General features: G+C 28.9%; 1 protein-coding gene across 1 annotated transcript; it reads right to left on the reverse strand.

The window, feature by feature from the left end:
* Positions 1–3,670: 3,670 nt before the first annotated feature.
* Positions 3,671–7,116, reverse strand: LOC113783159 (WD repeat-containing protein 44-like). Its single transcript, XM_027329225.1, has 7 exons — positions 5,539–7,116; positions 5,235–5,325; positions 4,961–5,118; positions 4,817–4,868; positions 4,641–4,720; positions 4,457–4,550; positions 3,671–4,377 (listed from the first exon to the last, which is right to left on the reverse strand). Exons 1-7 carry the CDS (start codon positions 7,114–7,116, stop codon positions 3,671–3,673), a joined length of 2,760 nt encoding a protein of 919 aa, XP_027185026.1.
* Positions 7,117–12,229: the final 5,113 nt, after the last annotated feature.

Below are 12,229 nucleotides of genomic sequence, written 5' to 3' on the forward strand. Positions count from 1 at the left end.
TATAAATATTATTCACTCTTAATTGTCTCGAAATAAGGGTCTAAAGTCCCTCAATTAAAATCGCGCGTGTGAAAACGCGTATCGCCAATTTGAACGCTATAACGCGAAACCTTCGAGAAATTCTTATAACGATTGTACTACTAACTATCACTTGAGTACTTAAACATAAAATTACCTATTTTAGGACCATTGTACAAGTCTTGAATATTCCAAGCCTATTGTACTCTCAATCGGATAAAATTTCCTAACGCGTTTTCATTTTTTCGCTAAACAAGCTTCCAAGAAAATAATTTTTGAAACGAGACACTTTAAAAATATAATGAAGCTATAATTCCATGTATTTAGGTCTAATAAGGATAGAAAATAATATTCGGGGCCATTGGCCAAATAAATAATTAAATAAGCTCGTAACTGGAGTTTAAAATAGGTAAATTTGTGAGTTCTTACATGAGTCGAGTATTAATTTCTCAATTAACTTTTCTTAATCTACTATTAAACATTCTTAATTCTCCAATATTAATACACTCCCGATTCAAGTATAGTCTCGAAAGACGTGCACTCGTTGTTCCAAACTAAACGAATTTTTGAAAAGTAAATTTTCCAACAAAACGCTTTAAAAACATAAAAGAGACGTTGTTCCATCTAAATGGATTTAAAATGGTCGAAATAAATAATTCGGAGAAAATGAGTGAATAATTATTTAAATAACCCGGTAATATTCTATAAAAATAAGAAAATTTTTGAGTCCTAACAAAAGATATATTTATAATTCAAGAATGGAAATTCTTTAGCATGTTATTGTTCAAATTCATATAATACGATACGATCTCCGTTATGTGACGAAACTCGTGATCAACAAGCCCGGATCATGATAGTGATATTCAAGTTTGACAGCGAATTAACCTCTGAAACTCGTGATTAACCTCCGAAACTTCTTGATATTATCTCAATTCACAGTCTAATGAGTTAGCAAACCAAGGTTTGGTAGAAGGCGTCACAATCAAATGTGTTTCTTGATTAATAAAACCAAGAATGAACACTCGAGAGAACCTCTAAAGTATTCAAAAAGAACTCACGAAAAGCTAAAAGAGAAACTAATACAATTTTCGTTATGTTACGAAACTCGTGATTAATTAGCCCAAATCGTAATGGTGATATTAAAGTTTGATAGTAGAAAACCTATGACCCAATCTAACCCTCGAAGTACGAATTTTTTGATATTATCTCAACCCACAACCTAACAAAGTTAGTGAACCAACATTTGGTAGAAGGCGCTACAATCAAGTACATTTCTTGATTGATAAGCCAAGAATGAACACTTAAGAGAATCTCTAAAGTATTCAAAAGGAGCTCACGAAAAATCAAGAGAGAAACTCTCAATTTTGCTGGAAAATTCATCTTGTTATTAATGAAAAATGTTTAAACTTTTTTATAGGCTTTTACAAGACACAAAATCTAATCAAACTAGGAAAACTAATGACAATTCTTGGCCTTATGTCTTTTTAAAGCTGGCCGACACTTAAAATCCTAATGTCCCTAAGAATATATATATATATATATATAAGTAGATATTTTAATTAGAGTTATCTCTCACTCCTATGTGGCATGTCTAATTCAAGAAAATTAACCGGTTATGGGTCATTTGGGTTTTACCCATATTCAATATTATATTATATATTTAAAAATTATCCCTAATTTTAAAATAACTTTAAAAATAACTAATCTTATGTTAATGATATATGCTTTCTATCAAATTATTACATAGAACTATAGTAAAACCTTTTTCAAGTCACAATTATTAAAATCTTACATATTCTATAAATTACTTCCTTTTACCATTATATTGTTGATTATTATTCAAATTGTTCATCATCTCCTCCCTTAATTGTGAATTAACTTAGTGCACAAAAAAAGAATTAACTATTACACTGATAGATTTACCAATGTTGTTGATTTATTGATGAAAAAAATGGATTGCTGGATCTTTACTACTTAATTAAATGTGAATATATACTTCTAGGTTTATGGTCATTATAAAAATTTTAATTATCTAAAAGAATATTTTAAAAAAAGAATGTCTATCAAGTTTTTGATATAAAATACATTATTTGACGTATATTATTATATTATAGTAAAAGTATGTAAACAAATTTTTAAAAATTAGTAAATAATTGAACATTAAGAATACATTAATTTTTAAAGTTAATATGAATGAACATGTAGCATTGTTGTTAATTTTTGTATTTAAATTATTCATATTTGTATAAATTCACAATAAATAAAAAAAGACCATGTTAAGGCATGGGTAAAATTCTAGTTGTTAATGAAATAACACAAAACACCTACTAATTAATTCGGACTTTAACTATGTGCAAAACTGTTTCAAATTTATTACATATACCACTTAATCAAATGACTAAAGTAAACAACTTTAATGACTTGCTTGTTGGACCACTTGAATCAAAGTAACAATTGAACGTTCCTCTTGATTAAAATTTTCAACCTTTTTAGAACCTTCAATTGATTCACGAACAACACGAACGAATGTGTTAAGTTGATCTTTAAACTTCTGGGTGCAAGCTCTAGTAAACAGTCTAACAGGAATAATCATTACTCACATAGTTTAAATCACTTGACACTTGGTCACCAACGTCTCCAATGTCACCATTCTTGCTATCATCATACATGTAATTGGAATGGAATATAGGAAAAAAAATCAAAGATTATAAGGAAAAAAAGAATAATAAAAAAATAAAAGGTCATGTGATAAATTTTCTCTAACCAAGGCATGATTTTTTTTTTGTGCTTTGTACATGCATTTGACTATTAGTCATGGAACAATTTGCATATTTTTTGAATTTATGAGTGATTTGTTACCGACCCCTTATTACAGAGAAGTAATATGTCATTCAGCCTTTGTATTTCAAACGTTAGTATAAAATTCCTTGCAAACTACATATTTACTATCTTATAGGATGCTATCTGGATAAAATATGGGGTATTTTACATTAATCATCTGTCTGTTGGTATTATTTAGTTGTATGTTACACATAACATCTATTTTCTTGATATTCTATACCACTTGAGATCTCTAATTCATGTACTTTTTGATGTTTTATTACGTGCAATTCAATTGAAGATTCATATATACGTACGGCAATTTTTAAATTATGTAGAATTTATTTCTTTGATAGTTATTTGATGCTTTTTGCAATTACATTTGTATCTTGATTTTTTTGGATTGTTCCATAAATATAGAAGTGAAGTAAGCACCAGGCACCAATAATATATAGCTGATATGTAGTTTAATTACATTATCTAAATGTTACGGTAGACCGCAGAATATGTTTGATATGATTTTTTGGTTTATAATTATAATTGCTTTAAAATATAACAAGAATGTAATCAATTTATCTCTGCTTGTAAGGATAAACCAAACCTTACAAAAATTTCTCAAAATTGATTGAAATGCACTCATCTTTAAAAAACTACCTCAAGAAATATTGGCCTTAATAGTGTTGATGCAAGTAAGGAATTATGGTGCCTTTTCACTACATTCAAGCCTAATTATCCCTAAGATATAAGGCATTACAATGAATGAGGCCATCCATATGCCCCAAAAAGAAAAAAAAAAAAAATGTCAATAGCTCATTACAGCTTATGTAAAATCTTATGTGAGGTCTCTAAAGAGATTAGTCTGACGACCAACCTTAACAGGCAACCCAAAATTTTGGTAGACTCTAATTTCACCTCCAAGAGTTGCTGCCACAATGACTGCACCCCAAGCAGTGGCTTGAACAGTATGACTTCCATTACTGTTTCCCAAATCAAAGGGAGACCACGAGGAGGACCAATATTGAGAATTTGAAGAGCTAGAAGCTGAAATGGAAGGCGAATCACCATATTTAATTGATGGACAAGCTGATGTAAATGATTCACTAATACCAATTCCTGAATCTATACGAGAGGAATTAGAAAAATTATCATCTCCGCAGCTAGTGGATCTTTCTAGCATGTTGTTGTTGTTAGTGTTGTCATCATCTCTTTTCTTGGGAAGAGGTGGCAAATGCCTCTTACTACTTTCTTCTTTGGTAGGAGAGCGTGCAGGAGATTTTGGAGGTAGAGTACTGCGTTTCGAATGCCTTTTTGAATGTATTTCAACCAATGGTGGCTCCTGCTTTATGGTACCTGACCATGGGATTGCAACCGAGACATCTCTACATTGAAAATGCTCATGAGATTGGATGGTAACCTTACTCTTGCCTTTTAGATCTTGGCGCTTCCAAATATAGACTTGACTATCTTCGCTTGCACTTATTACGTACTTTCCATCAGGACTGTATGCAGCTGGAATTTGACTATTAGTGTTTCGGAAACCTGTACCAAAGAAAAATTATTGTCATCAGTTCATAAACTTTTACTATATTTTAACTATTTAAAGTATACGAGAGGCTACCTTTGAATTTATGAGTGACAGCTAATCCATCTAAGATCTGAATCCGAGAATCAGCAGAACTAACCAATAATTCAGTTGGATTCCATGGAGCAAACTGTAAATAAATGTTTGCAACTGTTTATTGAGGGCAAGGGTTGTAGAAATTGAATATAATAGAATTTAGTACAATAAAAAAAGAAAGTACCTGGAGACCAGTGACCTTTTTAAATTGAGATTTTTTCTTGTTCTGGAGTTGAATTTGACCATTCTGCTCTAATTTGTAATCTTGTCAAACAAAAAACTAAACTAACATTATTACTACGTAGAACTACATTAACTAATTGATAAGATTAAAAATAGAATTAGATTGATCATTCGTACCGGTAATATTGTAGGATCGACAACTTCCCTTATGAGAACCAATTATGGCACCCTTTTGAATTCAAAATAAAGTTCAGTAGTAAGTTTGTATGCAAAGGAACTAGAGAATCATGATTATGAGACATGTATTCAAAGGATTATTACCTGGCCATCAGGAGTATAGCAAGCAGCGGTGACCATTTCATGAATATCAATCCAGTCCACCACTTGACGGTCAGATACATTCCATATACGAACCTTTGCATCTAGGGAACCACTGATGAAATAATCATCATCTACTGGATTGAAGTCTATGCATGTAACTACATACAATTTATTCATCAAAAGAAAAGAGAGTCAAACAATTTTTAGAAACAAGTGCCATTGATCTTTGCAAAATGTCAGAATGATCAAAAGCATGGCTTTCTTAACACCTTACCATAATCATTGTGTGCAAACATTTTTAAACAACTTTTTGTTTCCATGTCCCAAAGTCTTACAGTCTTGTCCATTGATGATGAAAGCAATTGCTACAAGGAAAACACAATCATATTAAGAATTATATATTGGAACCATATGAAAAATAAAATTTAATAGCTATGGTTTTTTACTTTAATACTAGACTAATTTTCTTCGTCTTGTGATTAAAACATGGCTACATAACTTCACTCTGATTTTAAATAAATTTTTTGAACTAGAAAAAGAAATTTAAGTTTTAAAAATATCATTCTAACCAAACAAACCTGATATCTTGACCAAGAAAGATCTAAAACATCATCTAGGTGACCACTGAAAGTGCATGTTGGTTTCTCTGAAAGCGCAAACACGGTTTCTGGTACGTGAGCATAATCAGGGATGGAGTTACTCTTTTTTTTATTTACACTTTTTCCCTTTTTCCTCTTTTCTGATGGCATGGGAGTAATTTCAGCTAGAGGAGGCCTATCTGTAACATTTGAAAACATTGGATGAACAGGTGTGCTATTGATAGATTTCACATCATCAAGTGGTTTCGTCGACATAACTTCACATTCTTGTACTTCCCATACATGGATTACTCTATCTTCTCCTGCACTCGCAAGGTAATGTGAATCTGTGCTAAACTTCATGGTCCATATAGATCCCTCATGTGCTTGAATTTCTTGACATAGATGCAAAGCTGTATATTCCTTGTATGATTTTCCAGTCTGATGCACTTTAACCCATTGGGAGGAATTCTTGCTAGTTTTCTGGTCCACAATTGAAGGACACTCTCTTTCTTTATCAACCTTTAATCCACTCATAGAATTTGCTACTCCTAATTTAATGTTCTTTAAAAGAGCAGCGCCCCTTCTTTTGCTATATCTGAAGCTTTTACTAATATATGAATTTGCTGAAATTCTTTTGCTCTCATCATCTATATTTTTTGAGAAATTTTCACGGCGCATCAACTCTTTCACAACAGGAGAATATCCCACGGATTTCTCAAATTCCTCCATGGTAAGCTGCTTTCCAGTTTGAACATCACTGAGCTTATTCCACATCCCTTGTTCGTTGGACTCTTTAACAATAAACTCCTTTCCAGTGTCTAAATTTTTTATCAAAAAGAATGAGCCAAAGCCACTGTCGGGAAATATGGATGATAGTAGCCCACCATTAGAAGATTTACATACCATTTTTGTAGAAGATACTCTGACAGGATGTGCATAAGGATATAAACCTGAATGGGCTGTTATTAGTACGGATAATGTTCTAGTGAGGCGTTGTTTAGAGACTGGACCAATTAATTCTTCTTTTCTTTTCTTAGTATTTGCAGAAAATGCTTCAATATCCCCATCTGATCTTGATCTCACCAACAGAATTGGAGTTGAATCTGGAGTTTCTTGCTTTGTTTCATCTTTCAAAGGAGAAGAAAATTCAAACTTTCTTGTAGAAACCTGACCAGTATCAATTTTTCTGGAAGTCGTTTGGACAATCTTAGCACTAGCAATTTTGAGAAGATTCTTGTTGCTTGACAACCCCATTCCGTGAAAAAGGCGCTTACGGCGCTCCTTGATATCTCCTGGCTCAGCCATCCACATGCCATAATCTTCCAACACGGGAGCAGAATTCGTTGCCACTTCAAAATCACGAAAATTATTGATGGGAACATAGGACTTTGATGAAATGCAAGAAGCAAAAGAAAGACGGCTGTCTTCAAATTCTTCATCATTATCTGATCCTGAGGACACCAAATCTAGAGGAACAACTGATGATATCCTATCATGGGATTCGAAGAATTGATCATCATCATCATCATCTTCTCCCAAGCCATCCCAATTCATCGTTAATGTTCTTTTGTACATTGTAGCACATTAGTTGAAAGAAAGTTTAACAAATTAAATCAAGAAAGAATTGGGAAGGAATTCATAGAACATATTTAATTTAGCGAATCTCTTCTTTTCCTCTATAGATCTAAATGGTACGGGACCGAGGAAGTGGAAGAGAGAAAAATAAGGGCCATGACCTCAATATTTTAACCGTTTGTGTACTAGTCTAATTGGTTGGAGAGAAATAAACGATCAATAGAGGTCGTTACCTCTCCTCACTTCTATTTTTATCTATTCTATATGTCTACATGGCAATAATATTTGGTTTTTACATTTTAACATGTTTATAATATTTATTGTTGATAAGTAAGTAACTAAAAATGAATTATGCAGTTAAATGTGTAAGTGAAATTAGCATATGTAACATTTTAATAAAGACAAAGAAAAATTATCATGTAATAAGTAAATACTTAATGAAAAATTTTACGCATGCAAAGTAGCATAAGAAGAATACATGGTATGCTACAAATATTAATTGGAATAACACATTTTGTTATATTTTGATTTATACATTGTTAAATAAGGGAAAGATTCCATATCTAACTTGTAATTTGAAGTAAGGCATTACTTATAGAGTAAATCTTATATACACTGATATTGTATACATTATTACCGTTGGATTTATGATATATGTATAAAAGTTGAATTTTAAATTCAAATTTTGCATATTTGTCATTCATTCAATACTAATAGTGTATAACCATCATTGTAGAAAAGATTAATCCTTACTTTATAACTTATTTAGTTATACTATTGTTTTCATTTTTAACTTTTATGATTTAATAAAATATTATATTGAATAAATTTTGATTTTAATTTGAATTTAACTTAATTAAAACAAGGATCTATCTAATGGCATCGGCACCCATTAAGATGTACTTTAGGTGTTATGATTTTGAAGAGGCAAGATTAATCATGGAAAGTATATAAATGTAAGGAAAGATAATAATTCTTAGTATGAGTATATATATGGTAGGTTGTGTGAAATTTAGGTATATTATCCTTAAAAACAATATATTACTAGTAATTCACCTGTGTATTTGCAGGAGCACTTTTTATGCTCTAAAGTTTTTTTTTATTTTTTCGAACAAAAATTGATATAAAATAGCTCAAAATACTATTTTATAAAATTTAATATACTAATTGTAACACAAACATTTAAATTAAATAGATTAAAAATAGTTAATTTATGATAACTTAATAATTCGTTTGAATCGAATCTTATCCCATGATTCAATTATGTTTAATCTAATTAATGATAGTATGTCAACATATGAGTAAAGAAGATATATTAGGAAATAAATGCACTTAATATTTGATTCTTTTACTATTAAAAATATTTTAAAAAGCAAACTTTAAATAATAAACTTATTATTTATCAAATTATTAAAAACTAACAAAACAAGTAATTTAGTAGAACATTTACAATCCAATGTTTATATAGATACCATTTTAGCCTACATTGAATTCCACTAGAAAGAGAGTACAAAAATAAAAGAATTTTAGGAATAGAATGATTATTTATACAATCTAAGTGGACTTGTATGAGTAATATACTAAAATTGAGGAATATAAATTCATTGAAAAATGAAAATTGTCAAACGTTTAGAATTGCAAATGAATAATCAAGTCAAATGATAGAAATATAATCAATGTAATTGAAGAAAATTTTAAAAAATAATGTTGATTGATTTAAAAAAAAGAAAAGCATAACTATCAATGTAAACATATATAATGTAGGGAATTAATAGATTTAAATTTGCTATAAATAAGGAAGTATTAGAATGATTAAAAAAAAAAGTGTTTGTCCAAATTTTAGTAATGATAATAAATGATCAATTCAATAATAGAAATGGAGAATGTGATTGTACGGAATTAAAAAAGGAAAGCTATTAACAAAAAATAAGACAAGGCATAAATTATACAAATGTATGCAAAGTAGGTAATTAATCGATTGTTTGAAATTTACTATAACCAAGAAAGTAATAAAGGACTATCATTAATTGTTATAAAAAAAATCCACCAAGAAGTATAAGCAAACACAAATTTTTCCTACATAGCAAAATAATAAAACTTCTTCCTCTTAAAAACTCGGGATAACCATTTTTTTTTTGGAATAACCAACTTAGTAACCTATCAAAGGAAAAAAAAAACTTCGTATGTAACTATGTAAGCATCAATATAGCATACTTTGTCCAAATTTTAGTAATGATAATAAATAAATAAGCCAATAACATGAATAGAAAACGTAATTAAAGAGGATTAAAATGAAAGATATGAGTTGATTGACAAAAAAATAAATAAGGTACAATCAATACAAATTTATATAGGATAGGTCATTAATAGATTGGGTAAAATTGACTATAAATAAGAAACTGCAAAAAAAACTATATAATTAATTGTTACAAAAAATCCACAAATCTATAAATGGACACACTTTTTTCTTCTAATTTAATTTGCCACATGGTATGAGAATAAAATGTCCATTTGGCAAAATATGGGAATAACTAACCCACCAACTTATCAAATCGAAATTGAACATTGTTTTACTATATTTATATGGAGTTTACTAATGAGTGCCAACTTAAAATTCACTTATCATGCCATGTATATATATATATATGGAGTTTACTTTTCCTATTTAATCTTACCTATTTTCTCTTGTATTTATTTACTTTTCCTAATTTATCTTACATTTCTATAAATATGACACCTAAAAATATATCTTAACGAATGCATAATGAGCATCAGTTAGGCAGACACGATTTATATGTATATGATTGTTCAATTTTTTTTTTGAAATTTGCTACTTATAAGTTGTAATGATTCCTTCATACATATAGGAAAAAAGTTTTATAAGTTTTTATTCAGTAAATAGAGTATATATAGTGTTTTAATATATGCTTTTTATTTAAATTATAGTTTTCTTAAAAATATCTCAATTATGAAAATCGAAACTTTATCCCTTAAAAGTAATTTATTGAATTTTGTAGTACATTTTTCATATGTTTGCTAAAAAATTTTAATGAGTGATTGTTAAATAAACGCAAAAGTTCAAAGCAAAGATGTATAAAACAATATAAGATTTATTAACAAGAAAACATGAAGATAACAAAATATAATGAAACCAAATATTAGCTTGAAATTATTAATAAGAGATGTAGCAACTCTTTATAGTGGCTTACAAGATAGAAGATGTAAAAATAAGAAATTTCATGATGATAACTAATGTTCACATACCGAAGTTGTCCTCTTACACTGCAAATTTACAATTCATCACAGTTTTACCTTTTAGCACTCTAGAATCTATCATCTATTAAAAGACAACTATGTTGACTTTCCTATATAGGACAAATATATTGACTTTCCTATAAATATCCTCCATTATCCTACCTTTTCCTTAATCTAAAATTAGTAGTATTATCCTAAGATCCTATGCCAATACACTTCTATCACTTTACTCTCCCTCATACCTTTATCAAAAACTAAAAATAAAATATTCTTGAAATAACCCAATTGACAAATTTATCTACATAAATTCTACACTTCTCTCCTCTTATCATTTGTTTCCTTTTGCGCCAAATCTAATTAGTTAACTCTTTTCTTATATTTTTTATTTTTCTTACCAAAATGAAGCAATTCCTAATTTCTTTGTCAATCTTAGCAAAATTGATAGTTTGTATCATTTTTAGAACTTGTGATTGAATGGAGAAAAGTTAATTGTTAGAATAATTTTAATTTTTTTAAAATTATACCTCTATTGTGAATTAACTATTTCTAATTTCTCATGCTTATTACATTAAAATTTGCAAGAGTTGTAATTGTTGATAATAGAAAAGTTATGGAAAGGGGAAAGAAAATAACTATAATTGACTTGTGAATTTTGTGAGATGGGAAAGGTTAGGGCACAATGACAGTGAAACATATTCTTCAAAAAGTTAATAAGAGACAGTAAAGCAGAAGAGGATAATTGTGAAGTGCAATTATCATTTGACTTTCATGAAAGATGTCAAACTAGTAAATTTTTTATCTTTGGAAAAATGAAATTAATTCAAGAATAACTAAATAAAAAGTATACATGTATATCTAATGTAGATACATATTATGGAACTCCTCTTGTTGCTATAAATTGTACAAAAAAATAACTAATTAGAATCAACAAAATTTACCTTTTGATAGATCGTCAAAATTTTTCTCCTATTTAAAAATATGAATTTAGGCATAATAGTGCACAAGAATGTATAAAATTTGATTTATCCAAATTAGAATTTAAACTTAGGTAAAGTAATCAAATAAGAATACCAACATAGGGTGCACACATGCTCATATTATTCTTTATCTTGCTCTTTTGGTATTTTAATGGTGGAAGAAAAGGAAAAACTAATATGAGAAAGTTTTGAATACTAAAGTTGACAAAAGTTGCTATAATGATAAATAGGATGTAGCATAAATTTTCTATTTTTTTTCACTAAAGGGTGAATCAAAGCCTTAAACAAATTATTTTTCCTAGAGAATTTGTTCAACATGTAACACAATCTTGAAAGACATTAATTTAGAGGTCCGCTTCAATTACAATACGATTTGAGAGTTCAAGATTTATTAAATTCATAAATTGCATATTGAATCCATGTCAAGATCTCTAATGTAGTTGTTAAATCTTACCAATGTATAATACCTTGCTTATCAAATCTTGTATGAATTTCTATATGTTTCTACTCGATTTTTAAAATTGTTGCTTAATACATACAAGAACTTAGATTTACTTTGAATGTAGATTTTCTTCCAATTCAACTAAGTAATCCAAATCTCTCTTATGTGGTTCATGTTATTCTAAAATGCAATATTTTGTAGTTAGTATTTCATGTATTGTCATTTGGTTTTAAAATTTGATACTAAAATTTTATTCAATTTATCTATTCATCATAAATCAGTTGCTTTATTTATTTACTTACAAACATTGTACTCAAGAATATTAGATGGAGTACTATACTTATTCAAAGAAAAAAAGGTACAAATGTTTATTGAATGCAATAAATAGGATAATAGGATATTATTTTAGGAAAATATCTTTATTATCTAGACTCATGGC

Source organism: Coffea eugenioides, chromosome 9 (assembly GCF_003713205.1).
Source record: "Coffea eugenioides isolate CCC68of chromosome 9, Ceug_1.0, whole genome shotgun sequence".
In the NCBI taxonomy this organism is placed as follows: domain Eukaryota; kingdom Viridiplantae; phylum Streptophyta; class Magnoliopsida; order Gentianales; family Rubiaceae; genus Coffea; species Coffea eugenioides.